This window comes from Callospermophilus lateralis, chromosome 8 (assembly GCF_048772815.1).
Source record: "Callospermophilus lateralis isolate mCalLat2 chromosome 8, mCalLat2.hap1, whole genome shotgun sequence".
Taxonomy (NCBI): Eukaryota; Metazoa; Chordata; class Mammalia; order Rodentia; family Sciuridae; genus Callospermophilus; species Callospermophilus lateralis.
In genome coordinates this window covers 124322546-124346302 of record NC_135312.1, presented here as the reverse complement: position 1 = coordinate 124346302, position 23757 = coordinate 124322546, and the positions used below count along the sequence as shown (strand labels likewise).

The following is a 23757-nucleotide window of genomic DNA, read 5'->3' as shown; positions in this document are numbered from 1 at the left end:
AAAAACTTTAGAATATTAAGTTAGCTGAGGGGAAAGCAGGGCACTTTTCTTCGTAATAAAGGCTTTTATTTTAGAGCTACAGATGTTACCTGATTTGGACATTGTTTTTTAGCCCAGGTATTTGAGATTCATTTTGGTTGTTTAAAAAAAAAAAAGTCACATAAGTTGAAGTGTTAAATTATGTTTCATTATATAAAGTACCTTACTAAATTGTTTTAAAATTGAAGGTTCTCTTTTAAATTGATTAGTTTTCTCCTTATTATCTCTTAAAGACCTCAATTTGTAAGAATTAGGTTTGCTTAGCACAATTAAGTCATAGATTGTTTTGTTACTTCAAACATCATCATCTATGCCCTTGAAATATTTTGACAGTCAGATCAATACATTCATTTTAGTGTGAAATAGAACCATGGGATTTTACAAACCAAAAGTAGGGGTTTTTTTCCCCCCTAATTATCTCTTGTTTTATACTTAAGAAATCTGGAACCCTAAAAGATTAAATAATTAATTCTAGGTAAAATAACTACTTAGTAATGAAATAGGGACTATAGCCATTTGTTCTTTCTCTTGTGGTTAAGTATCTTTTATCTGAAATGTTCCGGGCCATAAGGGTTTCAGTTTGGGGATTTTTTTCATTCTGAGGAATTTGCTTGTACATAAATTGAGGTATCTTGGGGACGGGGCCCAAATCTAACGTAAAATTTATTTGTATTTCATATACAACTCATATTAGCCTGAAGAAAATTTTATACAGTATTTTTAGTGCAATTGTGTTTTGTGACTTGTCAGACAAGATAGATACGAAATTTTCCATTTGTGGTAATTTGTCAGTGCTCAAAACCTTTTGGATTTCGGTTTTGGTTTTTAAGTAACTAAAAAAGGAGAACAGAACAATATACAGAATTTGAAAATGATATTAAATTTGCTCTCTCATACCCGGCTCCATATATTTGTATAAAAGTGATGAGATTAAACCTAGCATTTCAATCACATTTTAAAAAGATGCTGAATTTGGACTGAGGTCTAGGTCAGTGATGAAGTGGATGCATTTATGAGGGGCTGGGGTTGTAGTTCAATGGTAGAGTGCTTACCTAGCACAAGTGAGTCACTGGGTTTGAGCCTCAACATCACATAAAAACAGATAAGGTAAAGGTTAAATTTTTTTTAAAAATATTATATTTACGGTTTTAAAAAATAAGACCTTTTTAGAAATGGAATTATAAAAATGTTCTCAATTTTAAAAATTTATCAGTTATAATATTATAGATAACATGTTAGAAAATGAAAGAATTTCTGTATTTTAGGGAAAATAAAGACACTTCCTTTTTAGTCTTTTTAGGTTGCTAATAAAGAACTTTAAAGCTGGATACAGTGGCATACATGTATAATCCCAGCAACAGGGGAGGCTGAAGCAGGAGAATCATAAGTTTGAAGTCAACCTGGGCAATTTAATGAGACTGTCTTTAAATAAAAAATGAAAAGGGCTGGGATTATAGCTCACTCAGTGGTAAAACACCCTTGGGTTCAATCCCCAGGACTGTTGCCCTACCCCCGCAGTCCCAACAGCAAAATTCTTAAAATCATGAATCAAAAATTAAGGTTAAAGTTAATAGGATGGAAATCCTTCTTAGCTTGAGACTTTGTTTTTAAATAATGCATTGAAAGTTACATATTTAGCCTAGTGTGGTGGTGTATGCCTGTAATCCACTGGCTGAGGCAGGAGGAATGTGAGTTTAAAGCCTGCCTCAGCAAAAGCGAGGTGCTGAGCGACTCAGTGAGACCCTGTCTTTAAATAAAATGCAAAATAGGGCTGGAGATGTTCAGTGATTGAGTGCCCCTGAGTTCAATCCCCTGTATCCACCCCATCTCCTCCCAAAATGTTACACATTTAAATGATTTTGCTTGTAGTATTGTATGTTGATTGACATGACTTCTCTTTCTACAGATTATTTCAGAAAATTAAAATGCATATGGACTTAGAATTATTAATAAGTAGTTAAAATTATTGCATATCTGTGCCATGTTATTGCTCTAGGTGTGCAGCTGAAGTCACTGTTACAAAGAGACTTTACAAAGTAATCCTTATTTTGAATATAGGCAGTGATTATTTGTAGTGATAGAGATGTGCTATCTCTTAAAAGACCTTTAAGAATTTGGGTAGTCTGTTTATCATTCCCTTTGTTAAGAAGAAGAGTGAATATTTGTGAAACTACAGAATATAAGATAGTAGAGGCATTTTTATTATGCCCCAAGATATCTTTAAGTAATATAATTAGTACTTTGATTTAGAGGTAGCTTTTCAGGAATACATTTGTCGTGTTAAGTATTGGCTATAATTCCTTTACAAAGAAAACTGTACACATGAGCACAGTTTTCTGGGGAGTATGGAAGAAAAAAAACAGAGTACATAACTATTTTATTAGTTGTAAAATTTTCTTGAAGTGAATGTATATTTTATCAAATATTTATTTTTATTTCTATTTATGGTACTGGGGATCAAACCCAGGAGTGCTTTACAACTGAGCTACCTTCTTATCTCTTTTTATTTTGAGTTAGGATCTGGATAAATTACCAAGGGTCTTACTAAGTTGCTGAGGGTGGCCTTAAACTTGGGATCCTTTTGCCTCAACCTCTTGAAACTGGGATCACAGGCATGTGCCCCACCTCCAGCTTACTGTTGTAAACTTAAGCAACTTTAATTACATTTTTGACCAGTACTAAGTAAAAGACTGAAGTTTATATATTAATATTTAGTTTGTCTAGTTTTTTTTTTTAAACAGGTTTATATTCTCTTAAATACTTTAAAAATTAGTACTATTTGGCTATCTGGCTCCACAATGAACTTTATATCTCTTTTCTTTCTCATTTGTACCGCCTCATTTTTTATCTGCCAAGATTACTTTTTTTCTGTATTTGTGTATCATCTCAAATGTCCTTTGATCTTTTATCATTTTATTTAATTCTGTTTAATATTCTCATTTATTTTGCTATATCAGTGGTAATCATTTAGTAGATTGTCCTACAAGCTAGTAACCCATGGTTTGAAAATATGAGCATTTTTTCAACCCACACTTTTTTTTTGGCGGCGGGGGGGGGGGCGCTACTAGGGATTTGAACTCACAGGCACTTGACCACTAAGCCACATCCCCAGCCCTATTTTATATTTTATTTAGAGACAGGGTCTCATTGAGTTGCTTAGCGCCTCACTTTTGCTGAGGCTGGCTTTGAACTCAGCATCCTGTGCCTCAGCCTCTGAGTCCTGGGATTACAGATATGTGCACCATTGCACCCAGCTCAAACTTTTAATAATGACAGTTGGCCTGGTAACTTAAGGTTACTCCTTTTGCTTAGATTTGCCTTTTAGTGGAACTTATAATCATTGATGATTACTTAATTAATTCTGTCTGCTGATAAACTAATAGCTTGAACCAAACACTGTTTTAGTTTTAAGATATAATAGGATCCAAATCAGAGAACCCTTAGAAGAAATTTTGTTGTTTTACCCCCAGCCAACCTCTCCTCAGTTATTGTTCTTTGATTCATGTGACTTATTTACTCCTTTTTTTTGGAACAGGGATTGAACTCGTGGTCACTCAACCACAGAGCCACATCCCCAGTCCTATTTTGTATTTTATTTAGAAACAGGGTTTCATTGAGTTGCTTAGCATCTCGCTATTGCTAAGGCCTACTTTGAACTCTGAATTCTCCTGTCTCAGTCTCCAGAGCCACTGGGATTACAGGAATGCGCCACTGCACCTGGTTTGCCCACTAGTCTTTAGCAGCAATAGGTCCTCTAATAAACATGTCCCAGGTGACATTGCTCCTTTCTTTTTTTCTTTTTAATATTTTTTTTAGTTGTAGATGGACACCGTATCTTTATTTATTTTTATGTGGCAATGAGGATGGAACCCAGTGCTTCAGAAGTGTAAGGCAGGAGTTCTGCCACTGAACTACAGCCCTAGCCTAGATATTGCTCCTTTCTTAGAATTCCATGGGCCAGCCAGAAATGGTGATGCAAGCCTGTGGTCCTAGCAACTAGGGAGGTCGAAGCAGAAGATTCCAACTTTGAGGCCAGCCTGAGCAACTTGGTGAGGACCTGACTTAACAGTTAAACAAAAGCAAAGGGCTGAGGATATAGCTCAGTGGTAGGGAACTCCTAAGTTGAGCCCATAGTACCAAGGGGAAAAGAAATAAGGAATTTCGTAAGGTGGGCGGGGGAGGTTGTTGCTATCTTCCTGGAAGTTACACTTAAAATCTATATGATTTTTTAAAAATGAATTTTTGTGGGGCTGGTGTTGTAGCTCAGTGGTAGAACACTTGCCTAGCATATGTGAGGCACTGGGTTCGATCCTCAGCACCACATAAAGATAAATAAATAAAGGTATTGTGTCCATCTAGAACTAAAAAAATTTTTTTAAAGTGAATTTTTGTAAAATTGTAAATGAAGTATGGTTTCATAAGCAACTATTAGTAAGAATGGAAGTTTATGTGTATATGATTTGTTACATATGTATTTATAGGTTGTTTTTACTTTTGTAGGATTCTTTTCTTAGCAGTATTGGTTCTTCTGGGGATATTAGTCTGAGGGAAATAAACTAATATAGGTAACAAAAATTATAAAGCGCCCCTCCCCTTTATATTTATGTAGTTTCCAAAAACATTTTAGGTATACCACCAAGGTCCCTGGAAATAATTTGTGTTTTATACAAGATCTGTAATTTTTGAGGTAATGTTCATTTTAATTGGCCCTAACCTATTTTGACAACTTTTCTTTCTATGGAAAGCATTGTTTGCTTCCTACAAATGCATGCTTAGCCCTAAGGGATGTGTTAAGTCATTATGGACATGTTATTTAGTATGTGGATTTTTCTGTTTTCTGTCTTACCAGAAATTTTCCTGTTTACTCTTTAATACTTTGTTTAGGGTGAGGAGTCTGTGTCCTTGTGCAGTAGTCTGAAGAATTTCCCTTCTTTCTACCCCCAAGTAAGCCCAGTTGCTATTTATGAGCAGTTTGAGCTCTATTTGTAGTATAGTCTAAACCTGTTATTTCCTTGCTGTCTAATAAATTCAGAACCTTTAAAAAACAAAAACAACTTGTTTCTTCCTTAAGAAACAAGTATTGATAAATTGCCAAAACAAATTTGAAAGTACAGTGGCATTGAAGATTAAACTAAACTTTTTAGTAGCTCATTTACTTGAGCCATCCAGTTCTATAGTACAATAGAAAAAGGTGCTGTTAACCAACAAAGGGCATATCAATGAATTATTCAATTAATACTTTTGTGTAGAATAATAGTTAACTTAGATGTTCACCCCCTCAGAGTTTAGCGTTAGAACTTTTAGGGTCATGATCCATTAGTGGAACAATGAGATCGGTTATCAGTGGAACATTACTAGCATTTGAAAACCTCAAATAGGACATTACAGAAAATGCCAGCATGTATTGCACATACTATGGATATGGAATGTATATTTGTCCCAGTACAGATAAATAATTGCAAGTCAAAATTTGGAAGCCACCACATTAGTTCTTAGCCATAGTGAAAATCTACTTATTCTTTTCAGACTATGATAAAAATAGTAACTACAATTTATTACACACCAATTAGCATTTTTATACATAGCTTTTTCTTCCTGCAGTTTTTCTAGGTTAGCTATTTCCCCATTTTCTATATCAGTAAATAGATTCAGGGAGGTTATGACTTATTCAAGCCTAGATCCATACCCAGGTCTGTCTAGCTATAAAGCTCCAGACTGTACCAAAATAACAATGAAACAAAGCATAACTTGCATTTAGTCTAGAGAGATTGGGGTCTACTTTTTCACTTCCAAAGTCCAATGAGAATATGATGACTCCAGTGTATTTATTATAGGAAAATGCTTTGGTGGTTCTTAAAGAGCTTTTTATAAATAGCTCAGTTCATATAGTTCCTTGAGATAAAGGTTACTGAAGTCAACCATGTTTTTATTTTTGTTTTAATTGATAAATTTACGTGGATATGGAAGGAAAGAGTAAGAAAATAATACTACATATCATTTAAATTTTTGTAGGTAAGCTCTTTAGATGTTGAATTATCCATAGATGTTGGTATTTGTGTATAATGGCTGTTTCATTGATCTCATCAAGTAGATAATTTAAGTACTAAAAACTTTATCAAAGTATCTAAATGCTAAGAGAGTTTACTTTACTTTATTCAACAGTGTGTGAAAGTAAAGATTTACCTGATACAGTTAGAACAGTATTAAAACAAGAAATGAATCGTCTTTTTGGAGCAACGAATCCAAAGAATTTCAATGAAACTTTTCTGAAAAGGAATTCTGATTCATTGCCTCACAGATTATCAGGTAATCACCTTACTTTGTCTTTTTTCAGCTTTCTAAAACAACTTCAGTATTTTAATGGAACAATGATAAGTTAAGCTTAGAAGAGGGAATATGCATTTTTTTTAAAAAGAGAACATGTTTTATTTTTATTAGACCTAATAGTAATGTTTACAGAATTCCATATGGAAAAATGTTAGAGGCATGCACAGGTGTTAGTCCTGTTGAAGAGATGCAGATGTGAGGAGGAGGTAAGATCTGGCTGTATCTATAAGGGGGTGTAAGAGTTAGCTGGGTATTAAGAAGAGAGATTTGTGTAGTCAGCGTTTTCTTGTTTTGACAAAATACCTAACAAGAACGACTTAGAGGAGAAAAAGTTTATATTGGGTTCATGATTTCAGAGGTCTCAGTCCATGGTCACCTGGCTCCATTGCCCCGGGCCTGAGCTGAGGCAGAACATCATGGTGAAGGGAAGTTGTCACCTCACAGCAGAACATGTGTGGTCCGAGCCAGGAATAAAATATAATCTCCAAGATTATGCCCCCAGTGACCTGCTGTTTTCAGCCACACTCCACCAGTCTACAGTTAACACCCAGTAGTCCATTGAAATTATTACTTCATCAGATGGATTAATCCACTTATGAGGTCTCACAGCTCTCATAATCTAATCATTCACATCTGAACATTTCTGCATTGGGGATCATGCTTTCAAAACATGAGATTTTTGCAGGGGATATTTCCAGATTCAAACTAACATCCTGCTCCAGGGCCCCAAAAGTTCATGTCCATTTCACATTGCAAAATATATTCAATTCATCTTTAGGAGTTCCCATAGTCTTAACAATTTCAGCATTGCCCAGAAGTCCAAGTCCAATGTTTCCTCTGAGACTCAAGGTAAACTCTAGTCTGTGGGCCCCTGTAAGATCGAAAGCAAAGTTACATGCATCTGATATATAGTGGCACAAAATAAACATTTCTGTTCCTAATGAAAGGCATAGAGGTGTAGAAAGAAGGGATAGGGCAAAGCAAGACTGAAACACAGATGTCTTGTAGCTCCATATCTGGCATCTGGGACACATGGTGGTGACATATGATCTTCAGAAGGTTTAGACAGTCCCATCCCTGTAGCCTGGTTCATTGTAACACATATGGCCTCTCTCTTGGCCTGTGCTCACTTTCTTCACCTTTCCTCAGCAGACATCCCAGCCTTCTTGGTCTCTTTTAATCCCAGGGATCCTTACCTCAGCTTTGGCTTTTTTCCCCCAAGCCTCACAAATCACTCTGTTGGGATGCCTACAGGGATTCTGCCTCTGTTACACTGGCCTGAGCCCCCAGGCCTTCCTTTGAATCTGAGTGGAAGCCTCTATAACCCCTGTTATAGAAGCATCCTGTCTTCCTGCAGAACCAGCAGCATGTAGATGATGTCAAGGTCTGCTACCTGCTCAGGCAATATCTGGGCCTCCTTGGGCCACTGCTGCTGAATGAAGCCTTTGGGTGCCTGGGTGGCTGAACATGGTGAATTAAACCCCAGGGAAACCACTTTTCAGGAAGCCTGGGTGTAACATATTCCAAACAAGCTTTCACTTATACACACTTGAGTCTTGCCAATTCCTGACATGCCCTCAACACATCTTTCCTGTTAGTCTGTGCTAAGTACGTAGCTTTTCTTTAGTGGTGGTATTCTCTTCAGCAATCACATTTTCCTTGGTACCTGTTTCACAGTCTTTCCTAGCCAAACTGTAAGACTTTCAAATCTTTTGTGCTTTCTGCTCCCAATTCTCACAGTGAAGATGGCTAAAAGCTTCAGCAGTATCTATGCCACTGCCTGCATGCTATGCTGCTTTGAAATTTCCTACACCAAATTTAACAATTAGTGCATCTGAAACCTCAAGAGCATGTCTATTCTGGTCTTTAAAGCTCACTCCAAAATTGCCCATTAAGCTGTGCTTACAGCATTCTATGGTTTCCCTCACCTGCATCACCATACTTTCAAATTGTTCCTATAAAGCAGTTTCAAAGACTGATGGGTTAGTCACAACAATGACCCTACTTCTTTGTACCAATTTCTGTTTTAATGTTAGCTTTTCATTAATGTGACCAAAATATGTGACAACAACTTAGAGGGGCTAGGGTTTTAACTCAGTGGTAGAGCACTTGCTGAGCATGTGTGAGGCACTGGGTTCAATTCTCAGCACCACATATAAATAAATAAATAAAGGCCCATCAACAACTAAAAAAAAAATATTTTTTTTAAAGCCAAAACAACCCAATAACTTAGAAGAGGAAAAGTTTATTTTAGCTCATGGTTGTGGAGGTGAGGCAGGATATCGTGGTGGAAGGGATAGCTCAGGAACAAAACTCTCCTTATGACAGCCCCTGGGAGGAGGCCTGTTACATTTTAATTCTATAAAAACAGGCAACTTAAATTTGCCTGTTTTTATAGAATTAAACTTAAATCAAGATCAGTTGTTTCTCCTAGTTCACCATTGGCATTACAAACAAATATAATTGAATATAAACATGTACATAACAGTGGAGGTGGAGCTTGCTTTCTTCTCATTCTTCCCTCATTGTGCTCTTCAGATTCTCTCCAAGTGACCCTCATATCCCATTTCTCATGCTTATGTAGGTATCAAATTTAGCAATGATAAACCTGAAATCATCTCATAGTTCACAGAATCTACGGGTAAAAGGTCTGTGTCCAAGAACCAAGGTCGGGACTTTATGGGACTTTGTGGATAGTGCTTTAGTGGTATGCTTTTTAAATTCCTGGCTAAGAAGCCCAGCAGCTATTATTGCCTTTGTGGAAACCCGAATTCAGCTTTTGTCTCACCATGGAGATTTGGTAGCCTCTCTTCACCTCCCTCTCCCACTTGTATTTTATGAAGTATTCCCTTCACCATCAAATCCTTATATTTATTTTAGAAAGAAAACTTTCCATGGTTTTACCACATAAAGGCAAGTATGATTAGAATATTTATATTTCTTTATCTCCTTGTGCACATTTCCAAATACATAGTGTTTTATTGCTAATGTATTGTAATCTCTTCTTTTACTCTGGACTGTGAGACTGTTTCTCAGGATTTTTGTTTTGTTTTTTAAATTACAGTGTCTTCCCATTTTTAATATGTAATAATACATTATGTGCACCTATATCCTGCATTTTATATTTGATTGAGTAGAGGATAAGATAATGGTTTTACCCTAAAATAAATTTCCTTTTTTCCTCTCGTTTAGCTGCCAAAATGGTATATTATTTAGATCCTTCTAGTCAGAAACGAGCTATAGAATTGGCAACAACCCTTGATGAATCCCTCACTAACAGAAATCTCCAGGTAAAGAGTTTTGAAATAATTTGTAAGAAAACCTAACTACCTTTTCTCTAGTCACCAAGAGAAATAATTGTTGTTTCTTTATTTATGTATAATATTCTCTAAACCATTATGAATTTGTATCAGAAACAGCTTATCTTAAATTTATTTAGGAGAATGTGTGTGTGTGTGTGTGTGTGTGTGTGTGTGTGTGTGTGTGTATGCACGCACGCACCAGGGTACCTGATATTTCATAACGAGTTTTACATCTATAAGTTGGAATAACTATTTTAGAGATGTTTTTGTAAAGTTATAGAGAGATTCTATAGTTATTTTGGGGTTTCAACTAATTTGCCTTTTTTGAGTTAGCAGTGGTCTCAGTGAAGATTATTACCTACTTATGATTTATTTACCAGGAACTAAGTTTAAAAAACTTAAATAGAACAAAATATATATTATGAGGATATGGCAAAATGTTACTTCTAGTTTAAGTTAAAAACAAAGGACAGCTGCCTCATGTTATAATCAGCCTGATAGACAATTTTATTGATGATAGTTTCATGTTCATTTAATAACAAATAAAAAGGAATAATTAAACTTGTTGGTTGCAAATTAATGCATCATTTAGATTAGAACCTGGATTTAAGGTCTTTGGTAGCTTGGCAAAGTTTATAGGGTACTATAAACTTTTCCAGCCCCCCCCCCCTTTTGGGTACTGGGAATTGAACCCAGAAGTGCTCTACCACTGAGCTATATCTGCAGCCCTTTTTATTTTTTATTTTCAGACAGGGTCTCACTAGCTTGCTCCGACTAGCCTCGAACTTGTTATCCTTCTGCCTCAGCCTCCCAAGTCGCTGAGATTACGGGTGTGCACCACTGTTCCTGGCCTAAGTAGTGTTTTCTTTTTTTAAGAGAGAGAGAATTTTTTAATATTTATTTTTTAGTTTTTGGCAGACACAACATCTTTGTTTGTATGTGGTGCTGAGGATCAAACCCTGGCCACACACATGCCAGGCGAGCGCGCTACCACTTGAGCCACATCCTCAGCCCCCTAAGTAGTGTTTTCTAAGTGAAAAGATAAAGAAAGAAAACATGAGAAATGCAACTTAGCATGAGTCATTTAAAAATATAAGAAACAGACTTACTTAGGGGGTGATTGAAAGAATCATTGTTTTGTTTTCATCAACCCAGTTTTTCTTGGTTTGTGCTTAGTTTGTGGATAATCCTTAAGATGCTCCTTAATTGGAATACAAAGTTGAGAAACCAGTGTTTCATTTTGCAAAATATTCAGAATGCTTTCATGTGTTAATTGGCATTGGCATTGTAAATTTTGACATTTATACAGAGGGCTAGGGTAGGTATGAAGTGAAGGGTCATGCACTTGCTGAGTGTTCCTTTAAATTCAGCACCTTGTATACATTGCCTCACCTTAGTCCTGACCTTGTTCATTTATTTGTCTCTCTTTATGCTTTTTGTATAAACCCTGCAATTTGCAAGAAATACTTTGAAGGCCTTGAAGAACATTCTAATAGAATGTGTACACAGGAGTACATTTTTTCCTTTTTAGTATGCCCCCCCCCTTTAAGTAATAATCATTATTTTTTTTTATTTTAGAAATCGGTAATGTCAAAATATCTCATGAATTTACAAAAAAGTCCATTTTTGAACAAGTTATAACATGACCTTTCTTCTCTCTTTAGACTTGTATGGAGGTATTAGAAGCCTTGTGTGTTGGTAGCCTAGGAGACTGTAAAGAAGCTGCTGAAGCTTATAGAGCAAGTTGTCATAAGCTTTTCCCTTATGCTTTGGCTTTTATGCCTCCTGGATATGAAGAGGATATGAAGATCACAGTTAATGGAGATAGTTCTGCAGAAACCGAAGAACTGGCCAATGAAATTTGAACATCATTAAACAAGAAAATGGATGATTTTGGACCATATCTAGTGTATAATATTTTTGTCACGCACCTGCTGCATTGCTCTAACTTACACAGAATGAGAGGAGTAAATGTTCTTGCCTTCAAATAGTGTTTTACGTTTTTTATCCTGCTGAAAAAGTATATATAAAATATCTAACATTACAGGACATAGGTTCAGTTTCTTAAAAAATTAAAAGCTGCTAAAATTGAGGGATTAAAAAAAAGATACCTTATCCTATTCCTACCTACCCACCATGTTTTTAAACTAATTTATATAAAATCTGGAGGCTATTACAGCTAACAAAGCAGGTGTGTGGCAGAAATATTACTTTAAATTTGTCTTGTGAGATTTTACTATATCTCTGACAGCATAAATGCTGTTTTAGCACTGGATTCTTTCACTGAGCACAAAGAGTTGTTGGGGCTTTAGCATCTGACTGATTTTGTTACGGGGTTGATTCTGACCATAGGAAGTATGCAATGTGAATCACTATTTACAGAGAAATCTACAACAGATGCTTGATGTTGTAGAAACTGGGACATATAGATACCAAGCAGGATTATAAGAAACCTAGGAGGTGTTCAATACGCTTGTTGTGTTTCCAAAATTCACTGTACATGATCAGTTTGGTGTTCTTGTACCACAGTTTTTAACTGAAGGAACCAGTTGGAACAATCTCAATTTTAACTAAAACTTGAAGAACTAAAATAACAATGCAAACCCTTTAGCATTGTTTTGGCCAAACTTGTTAAAACTGTAATGCAAGAACCAAATGCACTGTGATGTGGCACCAACTAATTAGCAAGCATGAATTTTTCACCCAAGAGTGAAAAAAGAAAATCCACCATGGCTTGAAGTTACAGACAGAACTCCTGACTACCATTCTATGACTGATCAAGAGACTAATAGTTAAAACCTCAGCAGGCCTTGTTCACGATATGCAGAAAAAAAAAGTGCTGCAGTTTAGATACCTCTGGAATTTTTCCACAGTGTCACAGGTTTGTAATACTTGAAGCCCTACATTTCTAAGAATATATTTCTTGCTCAGTTGTTTCAGGCAAGCCCAAGACTTTGTAATTTTTAAAGGGCCCAAGATTTTTTTTTTTTTTTTTCCAATAACAGACCAGCTTCTTTTTCCTGCAGTTACAGATGTAATTTCTTTTTTGTTGTCAAACATAAGGTACCAAATATGATGCAATAAATTGTTTTGAAAAACAGTTGTGTGAATATTTCCACTAATCTGTGTTGGGCTTCTGTGAAAATACACAGGTGGAAACAGAGGTGCAAGCCAGAGGCCATGTAGCACACTGTCAAGCTAGTGCAGTGGGCGCTTTTAGAATGGGCTGATGCTGGTGTCAGGGAAGTTCCGTAATGAAGTGTAGTGTGCCCCGACATTAAGGCTTCATTGAGGGTGGGATGGTGGCAGGTACTATGAATGTAACTCATACTCTGAAAGGAAAACAAAACTGCTACTTTGATTGGGAAAAATGAGCCTTAAACATGTCAAACCTGTACACTGAGAACTAGCCTCAGGCTCAATATTCTCATTGCATTTGCAAGTTCTGAGCAAATAAGATTAAGTAAAATGAATCAGCTGTATATATAATTGAACTTTTTGTAGTACTTTTAGTATATAGAGTGTATACTCTAAAGGGAATTTTCAGAAGTCCTAATTGTTTCATTGATTCTTTCATAGTACATGACCTGCATTCCACATCCCAGTCTAACAGTTTAGTGATAAAAAGAAAATTACAAACAGAACTCCAGTGCTTTGTTTTGTTTTATTAACTAGCCCTGTCTCAGGAACATCTTAACAGATGGCAAAAAAATAAACTTTTTTTTTTTTTTTTTTTTTTAACTTCTCCTATGAGTGGCAACAGAAGTTCTTATTGTTGGGCAAGAACACTAGTGCTACCTCTGCCACTAATGAGGTGTTTGGAGGAGGCACCAGCCATATGTAGGGGGTATGTGTGTGAATTCTGTTTAAACTCTACTGTATATTGAAATGAAATTCATCTATATGTCTTGACAATGTTCAAATGATGTAGATTGTCTTAGAATGAAAAGTACTCAGAACTCTAAATGCAGATGCCACCCATGGGGAGCTAAATTCCTAACATGTATATTGTATTCCAACCCGATTTTACTGGAAACTATTGAATAAATCTTTTATTTTCTTTCAGGTTTACTTGATAGTGGATACATTGTCTGGTGTCAGAGGACCTTGACTGGGTTCATTTTATGTCCAGACATCACCCCTAAAATATTGTGTACTGTACCCTCTTGCTCTAAGAAGTATCAACTATATCATCTCATATTTGCCTCATTCATTAATTTCCAATGATACTGTGGGGGGAAAACAGGGTTAGAAAACAAGTGGAAAAAATTGCAGTGATGTTGTAATCCAAACAAGTGCCTTATGTTTATTGCTAAGAACTGGTGTTATCAACCCTTTTGATAAGAAAGGGTCCCTTGACCTGTATTAACATAGGAAAGTAAAGTTCTTTTCGTTTTTCTTTATATTCAGTTACTCTTGTCATTTCTCATTGGAAGACTAAAATCTTGACTAGGTTAGTTTACTCAGCTTTAATTAGATAGTTCTGAGTCATACATTTTCACCATTTTTTCTGTATTTATTATGGCGCAACAATAAAGTATGATCTATCATGGCATGACTAAAAGTAGTGCCGATGTTAGTGAAGAGCTTTTCTGTGGGCTGTATCAGGCCCTGTTTTTCAGTGTTTGCATGTACTCTGTGGTATGTTGCTTATTAGAGCTGTGAAACGAAAACTGACTATGAAGAGGTCAGAACAGTGCGGTCCAGATTCAGGTAGGTTACAATAAATTCAGGGAAATCTCTCTTCTGTACAATTTCTAGGAATATTTCAGCTGCCATGTGTTCCATGTGTGGGAAAAGCTAAAAAATGAAAAAGATGGGTATATACAAGACATACTTGTGTAAGTATATACTTGTCTTTGAAAATTGCCAGCCTTGAATTCTGAAATTAGGAAAATTCAAAGAACTTTCTGGTGGAAAGTAGTGTAGTCTTCCTATTTTAGTTCATGCTGCTGCTGCTGCTGCCTTTTTTTTTTTTTTTTTTTTCCTTCTCTCTAAGGCAAGGTTTCTTTCTTTTTTTTTTTTTTTTTAATGTGGTGCTGAGGATCGAACCCAGTACCTCATGCGTACTAGGCAGGCACTCTACCTCTGAGCCACAGCCCCAGCCCCAAGATAAGGTTTCTTAATATTCTGTTTCTTAATAACTGTTGCTGAATCTGCTACTAAGTCTAAATTAAAAACAAGATCCTATGTAATGGCTATGACTGTGTTATAACATGGGATGCCAAAACATTAAATTTTATTTCAATTTGACATTCAAAAATCTCTCAACCTGTAGCAATAAAACATTTTTGGAAAATTACTTATCAAATTGCACTTTTAACTTTCAGCATGCAACCTATGAGATGGATCTTGAAATAAAATATTTGTAGTATGAGGAGGTTCTGGAGAAAATAATGCTCTATTTTTAGCAGCACAGAAGAGTATCTTTTATATACTCTCTAGATATATAAATACCAGCACAAACTGGTATTTGCATTAGGACATATCCCTTTATGATTACATTAAAAATGAGCCAAAGGAGAGGGAATAGTATAAGAAAGAAGTGGAAGTTTCCCACTATTGGTTTATTTAGGTGCCTTTAAGTACTGTCAGTTTTAGTACTATTGCCAGAAGAAAGAAAAAACTCAGATAATATTAGAACTTTTACTAACTAGTCAACTACAGACAAGATTGGAAGTCTTCAGCATCCTTTATACAATTCTTTTGGCCAAAAACAAAACGTAGACTTTGTTTCAAGGCTACTTATACCAAAAGTATAAGCAAACTAACAGAGCATACTGTGGTACTTCATCTTTTAAAAATTAGGTCTTTTTCTGTAGTTTAAGTGTCTTGTGTTATTCCATACAAGTGGTATAATTCTTTTTAACTGAAAAGAATTGATTATGATAAAAATATGCTTGAAATTTTTCTGTGATATACACATTTCCACTGCTGCTAAATATTTAACTTGGCTTCAATAAGTACGAATTATTTTCTTTAAGAAAAAAATATATTTTTGGAGTATATTCTGGACCTATGGCTTGCTTTCAGTATAATAATTAAATTTATATTCTGTGCATTAAGGCAAACCTCCCTAACATTCCAAGCCCAGATTACCATAGGTAGATTGTAACTTTGAGCTTTTATAAATTTGCAGTCTGTTTACTTTGATTTTGATTTACAAGTTTGGGTCCATGGTTTGTGCTTAATGCCTCACCTCAAATGGGTAAAGTGTGCTTCTAAAATTTTATTTAATAATTACCACCTCTCATCTTTCCTTATGAACTGCTTATTTGCCTTCAAATAGTCATACTGCTTAACTTTTAAAATAAAAAGATGGCCATTTAAAGAAGTAGGTAATAACATCCCTCTCTTCTACATTATTCCTTCTTAGTTCTGAACTCTGGAATACTAAATACTAATTCTTCATTCATTTAGTGAAAAAAATTAATAGAAGTATTTTTTAAAATGTATTTAGCATAGTTGTATAGTTAATATTTGTCCAGAAGTTCATTAAAAAGGACCTCTAAGAATGAGCCAACTCCTTCACTTGTAATTTTTTATGGCTTAAAATTTTTTAAGAGGCTGTTTTTTTCAAACATTCCATTTAACATAGCATTTTTCCATTCACCTGCTAGGATGCTTTTTATTTGAGAAAAATGTCCAATTATAATATGAAGTGAAATTATTAATGCTTTGGTTCAGACTCATGTAAATCCATTTTTAATGTGTTGTATGAAATCCTAAGGATTTACACTGGGTACCTGATATAAAGATAGTGACTAGGACAGTGCATAGTAGATATTTAAATCCTTGTTAAGCTTGCTGTGAATATTATTGCTCTACAGATTGTAGAAAATAGCAATAAAGTACTGTTAACTTTCAGGTCACCTACAAAGTCTCACAAATTTTTTTATCCTTATCTGTAATTGGTATATAGTATCTCTGTTTATCGTCCTCTTGTCCCTCTGTTGAACTTAAAGAATTTCCTCAAAATACTCTGAGCCATTATATTTATTTATGTTAAGAATATATTTGTCACATGTAATTTTTTTTCCCTTCCTGTAGTTTTTCAGACAAATGGTTGTGACTGGTCTTGTAGGAAGCAGATGCCTGGAGAACCTCTAATTTTCTATTGTCTGTTCTTTGTGGCATTGGTTGGCAGTGAATCTACTCATCCTTCATTTCTTTAGCAACCAGCCACCCAGGTAACATCATGCCCATTGAAATTAAGTTATGTGAGGATCATCACTGTTTTTCTTCTTTCAAATAACAGGGCACTGGTAACACCATCTATGTAGAATACATTTTTAATAGCCTGGTATCTCTGCTTTTAATCATTACAAAGAAAGAGACCCAAGGTATGAATCCACTATTTCTATCTGAACTCTTAGAGCCAGTCAATACCTGCGATTCATAGCTGATCTCAATTTGGGTTAGCTGGTTGAATCCTTCAGGTCATAAACTTGACACTTATAATTAAGAGTCCTAAGGGAACTATGATGCCCAGGCCCATGAGCAAAGATTCTGATATATATGATCTGGAGTCACTGTTGGTGATTGGCGTGCCTTCCTTTTTCTCTCTTTCCTTTTCTTCTGACCCTTTCTGTTCCCAGGGATCCAAAATTGAGAACTACCGAAATATTTTACACTATTGGATTGCCCCTCCCAAGGGATCAAAGGGTAAATAACTGGAAGTGCAAAGATATTAAAGTTTGACTTGCTTTACATTAAGCGGCAGAATGTAGGTTTGAATTTTGTTAAGAGCTTTTGTAGTTTCAAAGTCCATGCTTTTCATGCTGTTAGTATTGTACCAGAGACAATAGTAGAGAAAAAAAAATCACCTCTCAAGTTTTATTAGATGTATGGTAATGACTCCATTCAAACAACTTTTTAATGATAATTGCCATAGATAGGACCTTGAGTTTTTAAGTGAATGAATACCAGAGCAAAACAGAATCAGGAGGTATATATTAAATAAGAGCAGGAAGATAGATATATTATTCAATATATCCATTTTCCATAGCCCGGAATCAAGTGCCCATTTGTTTCCTTATAGGGATTATAGGACTGCATTATCCATAAATGAATGAATCACTATTATAAATTGTGTGAAAGGAACCATGATTCTAGGATAGGTGGAACTCAGGATGAGAGTGTTTGCCTGGTAGTGTAGAGACTGCATGTAGCCTGGCATTGTGGCACTGAGACAGGAGGATTGCAAGTTTAAGGCCAGCCTAACAATTTAATGAGACCCTGTTTCAAAATTTAAAATACAAGATCTGTGTATATAACTCAGTGGTGGAGTTGAATCAGCGATACTTGGAGTGGGGGGGAGATGAAGCTAGGTTTATCTTTGTAAATGTAGGACAGTTGTTGAATTTGAAGACCGTGCACATTTGAAATGGTGCTGTTAGCAATGGGATAAGAAGCAGAACAGGAGGCACCAGGATTAATCTAGAGACTTTGTAGTTGGGCTAATAAATAATCCATTCTCTGAACTCTTTACTGTGTGCCAGGCAGACATTTGGCATTTAGCTTTAATTTAATTCTTGGAAAACACCACAGGAGTTAGGTGGTATTGCCATTAAAAGGAAATGTAAGGGCCAAAGAAATACAGTAACTTGCCACTTATCACAGTTTATAAATGATAACATCTGGAGTTAAGCCCAGGTGTGTATTAGCTGCAAAGTGTTTGCTTCTGAAAACTAGAAAATATAGAATGCCCCAGAAAGAAAGTAGTTAGGATAACAACTGCAAATATGAAAAGCAGGAAAATGGGAGTCGTTTAAGAAGGTAGGACTGAATCAGCTAACTCCTCAGACGAGGTTAACAGATGAAGAAGGAAATGAGTTGACGTTGATGTCCAGGGTTTTGGCTTAATGCTTTGCCTCGAAACAGATAAAGTGGGAAGAAGAAACTAAGGGGAAAAGAGATCCATTTTATACAATTTTAGATGCTTTGGGGACATCTAAGTGAAGATGCTTATATCATCAGCCTAAGGTTCAGCTTAGATTGAAAATGAAGAGGTAGGCGAGTTGAAGAATGAGTTGTGTGTGGTATGGGCTTTACAAGACTGCTCCAAAAAAAGTACAAATCATAGTCAAAAAACTAGGCAAAAGCCAGGTGCAGTAGCCCATACCTGTAATTCCAGCAGCTTTGGGAGCCCGAGACAAGGATCACAAGTTCAAAGCCTCAGCAACTTAACAAGACCCTGTCTCAAAATTTAAGAAGGGCTGGATATGTGGCTCATTGATTAATCACCCCTGGGCTCAATCCTTTGTTCAAAAAAAAAAAGGAAAAGAAGATAATGGTGTTGAGGAGAAGTGTTTCAATGATGGGCATCAGTAATGTCAATATCAAAATACCATGTGATTCACACCTATAAAATTGGTGAAACTTTTAAAGTCAATATCAAATTGTTGGTGAAGATATTGTAAAACAATGTAGGAATTCTCAAGCACTGTCTTAAAATATAAATTGATACAAATATAAAATTATATCTGAAGGAATTCAGCAATATACATTAAAAAGAATGAAACATGCATATCCTATGAACCAGCAATATCACTTGGATATATGCCCTAAAAACATCCTCGCATATTTTCCAGAGTCATGTGCAAGAATATTTTGTGTAGTATTGTTTATAATGAAATTTGAAAAAAAAGAAAATGTTAACATTTTAAAAAAGGATAAATTATGCTATATTCATATGTTCTGTTAAAATGACTAAGTTAGCATTAAGTGAATCAAAGATGACCTTCCAGTGGGGTATGGTGGTGCACACCTGTGATTTCAGCAGCTCCAGAGACTGAGGCAGGAGGATTGTGAGTGCAAAACCAGCCTCAGCAAAAACAAGGCGCTAAGCAAGTCGGAACTATCTTTAAATAAAATACAAAATAGGGCTGGAGATGTGGCTCAGTGGTTGAGTGCCCCCAAGTTCAATCCCCAGTACCACCACCCCCGTGCCGCCCCTCCCCCCACCAAATGATGACCTTTCAAACAATGGTGATATCCAAAGGAACAATTGACATCATATATTCTACAGATATATATTCATATAAAGTAAAAATAGGCTTGGGAATCACAAAATTTAAGACATTAGTTCTCTTAGAGGAGAGAGGGAGATATGGGTAGCTTTACCTATACAATCTACCTAGGCCTTGTGCAGGACTTGTACGATAGGCATCTAGATAGGAAAAGAGTTAAGCTGTGGCCTTCTCTATCATGTGTGAGATAGGAAGAGAGTTAGCTGTGGCCTTCTCTACCATGTGTGAAAAATGATTTAACTGCAAAGGCATTACTTGAGCGTCCATCAACAGGTTGATCACAGAATTGATCCTTAGGAATCATAGAAGTTAAGTGATTTTACGATTATTTCTGGAACTTCAACTGAATGGCTTACAGGGCCACATAAATGATAATACTGACTCAGAATTGTGAGTTGGATGACAGGAGAAAGACAAGAACAGAAGGGAGTTGAGTGCATCAGTGCCAGGCTGAACATAGAAATGTGAGTAGAAAATATATGTATGAAAAACAGATGGCAAATGGAAGCATTGATAGAGGCCAATTAAAAGATGAAACCAGATAACAGAATAAAGTGGGACCAAGAATAAACTGGAAGAGGCCCCCACTGTGCTTGTTCCACCTGACCCAGACTTGTCCTTTGCTATGATGAGCAAAAGAGTGCAGGCATGAAATTTAACATGGCCTCAGGGAGAAAGCATCAAACCAGACCCACCAAGGTGACACCATGATTGTCATGTTACTGTTGGGAAAGACAGATCCCAGAATATATGATTCATTAGAATGGGTGAAACTGAAGCTGGGATAGATGGGCAGTCAAAGATCATTTGCTTTGTGATGCTAAAGAAAGTTGAAGATTACAGGATAAATTGGCAAGAAAAACCATAGTGCGCCCCTCCCCCCCAAGTGCTACAGGTTGCTTAGTGTCACCTTTGTCTTAAAAAGCCCCTTGTGTTGAAGAAAGTGACAAAATCTCCAGTAAATACTCCCTGTGATGTGACTTCACTATTTCTATAAGTGAAGAAAGTGATGTTGAGAAGAATGAAGTGAAAAAACTGCAAAAGAGAAGTAGAAGAAGGAGCAGTAACTAGAAATCCTTGAAGTGAAGAAGCAGCTGAGGATGACTGGGTTCGATATTCTCAAAAGGGAATGTTGATGAAACTTCGATGCCACACCAACTTCCTCTAAAATTTTTCTTCCAATTAAGGAAGAGGGCCACAAACACCAATGGCAGCCAGAAGGAGCTCGTTCCCAGCCTGCCTTTGTTGAAACTGCCACAATCCACAAGGTCGCCAGCCACAAGTGAATTGGCCACCTCAAAAGATGCAAAGCTGAACCAGAAGTATTGCAGTCTCGAGGTGGATGACACACCATACTGTGACAAACTGACAGCATCCTCTCCCCCAGCTAAGTGCCTACAGCAGAATGTGCTTGCCAGCAGCCCAGGCTGTCCTGCACCTGGCAAAGAGGATTCTCCCTGTGAAGAATTTGGTCTTTTGAAGCACTTTGGTCTCTTTCTTGGTTTTTCGCAGACAACCATGATGACTTCTTCCCAGACTCGGCTTGTGTCACTGCACACTGCTACACAAGAAACTGAGTGTAGTTTATTGAAGTTTTGATGGCTGTCAGATCTGCTCTGTCTAGTTTTGTGCCCGTGTTTCCAGGTGATGAATTAACACAATTATGGATGGTCGTCATACAGTGCAAATGAAAGGCCCAGCCACACGGGCTCTGTTATTTGAGTTGCTCACATTCTTATAGTTATTTCTGTTAAGAATTGCTTTCTGGGTGCCTGAAAGTGCTCTGATGCAACACTTATCCCCGAACAATCCATTTGTGATGGCAGGAAAAAACAGTGAGTCATTGGTGAAAAATAGGTGGTTCTGGTAGATGTTGCTTTGTTGCTGTTAGTTAATGAAAACCACATTGTTTAGTTATTTGTTAGCATTTAAACAAGTGGGTTTTTGGTTTTTTTTTTTTTTTGGCAAACTGTTTTCATTCTGATGCTGAGCAACTCTGTTCAACAAATTTTAATTTGTACTAAGAAGCTGCAAAGCAGTCTCAAGTATTTTAGAGGAAATCCATATTGATGGCAAGGAAAATTTTCAGCTGTACATTTGCTTATAAGTTCCTTCTCTGCGAAACATTATTTTCAGCGATAAGAATAAAGCATTGCCTGACTTCCTTGAAAAAAAAAAAAAACACAAATAAATGGAGGTGCTGATGAGGTTGAAGGTCAGGCATACCCAGCACCCACAATCAGTTTTATAAAAAGTTGGGAGTTGTGGCTAAGGTTTCAGACCTGTGGTGCCTGGTGTTCAATAGATTTGTCACATGAAGAGTGAAGTCTAGTAATAATTATTTAAATAAATTGGGGCTTAAAGGAATAAATAACGTGTTCCAGATTAATTTATTGTGGGGGAAAGATCTGCAGCTTAGTGGGTGTTAGCTAGGGACAAAGCAAGGTAAAGGTGACAGTTGGAGAGAATGAGCTTTAAAGAATTTTACAGGAGAATGAAATGGTTTGGAAGAGAGATACATAATGGCAATACCAATTCTGAGCCTTTTGGCACACAGAATTTGAAGGAACCATAAAGGAAACTGTCCTTGAAAGAAGTCAAGAAAATGGAAGACATTCATCCAAAAAACTTAGTGTATTATGGAGTTTATTTATAGTGGAATAGGTTGTGAAGCCCATGATAGAATGGGGAAATGGCACTATTAGGTGTAGAGAGCAGTGTGAAGATAAGAAATGAGAAACCTTAGGATGGCAAGGGTTCTGCCTTCTAAGCAGTGACAAATATAATGGAACTGAAAAGTTAGGACTAAAGTTTCTCAGCTTTTGACCAAGTTGTTTTGAGCAAAACTGATAAGGTTGAACTGTGCCTGGAACCTTTAGCTTATCTTTGTGGGGGGTGTCTCTAGGTTTGTGGTGTAGGGTAATTTGTGGGTCCCTGCAAGGGCTGTTCCACAAAACACGAAGTAATAGTATTCAGCTTAGTCTCTGTTGAACTGCCTTGTGGTATATGGTTGATTTCTTACACTCTGGCTATTATGGCACACCGAAGACATAACCCAAAGACTTTTCTTCATAGAGCTGCATATTATTCAGCCTAAGGATCAGTATCTGTGCTTTATATATGACAAAATCATGGGTATAATAGACCTTGTATATGCAGTGTGTAGAACACAAAGTACTGTAGAACATTTTCTCATCATTAATTATTTAATAAAAGTCTTACTAAAGACCATCTATCGGGCACTATGTAAGTCCTGAGAATCCAGAGATGAGTACGACATGATCCTTGCCTTAAGATCCTTTAGTAGGAGAGACAAAGATAAGCATATTCCACAACACTTGAGGGGTGTTTCAACAAAAGTTGAGATAGAAAACAATAGGAGCTTAAGGGCACAGTAGCTGGTTCTACCTGCCTGCTTGTCTGAAGCAGAAGGCAGGGAGCTTCCTTGACTATTCCTTCTGTGCATCTGCGCTCTGTGGGTCTATATTCAGTGTGAGCACATTTGCTGAAAGAGATCTGGTGTGCCTTTCACCTACTCCTATGGTGCCGATGATAATCTATGTGCTGAGGAGTTCAGCATCTCTTTAGTGAACATCACATAAATAGATGTCTGTTCCCAGATATACCATGAGTGCCTCCAGCTCAACAGCAGTAAAAACAGCTTTATAATTTTTCCTCAAAACCTGCTCCTCAACTTTCTGGGTACCGCCATCTACTCAGTTGTCAAGTCTGAAACATGGAAGCTCTCTTTGGTGTTTCCCTCTTTCTAATTTTCCAGAGTTAACTTTTAGAAAGTTACATTTATTATATACGCAAAACATCTTTCAAATCCACCCATTTCTCTCCATTTCCATTTTTATAATCCTAGTTAAGTAGTATTATCATCTCTTGCCTAAATTAACAACCTCTATTTGTCTTTTTGTCTCTAATCTTATTTCCTTTTAATCTATTCTCCAAACTGCAACCAGAATATTATTTCTAAAATACAAATCTAATTACTTCATTCCCTGGTTTAAAATCCTTCAAAAACTTCCCATTTGCTTCTAGAGTAAAACAGC

At 36.4% G+C, this 23757-nt stretch overlaps 1 protein-coding gene across 1 annotated transcript in view; it reads left to right on the top strand.

Moving 5' to 3' along the window:
• The window catches only part of Naa15 (N-alpha-acetyltransferase 15, NatA auxiliary subunit), a 77861-nt gene extending 65093 nt beyond the window's left edge, over nt 1–12768 (top strand). Inside the window, exons 18-20 of the mRNA XM_076863994.2 lie at nt 6202–6345; nt 9559–9656; nt 11333–12768. Of these exons, the coding sequence (XP_076720109.1) occupies nt 6202–6345; nt 9559–9656; nt 11333–11533 (443 nt within the window). The 3' untranslated portion in view covers nt 11534–12768. The remainder of the gene's footprint in view (nt 1–6201; nt 6346–9558; nt 9657–11332) is intronic.
• Nucleotides 12769–23757: the final 10989 nt, after the last annotated feature.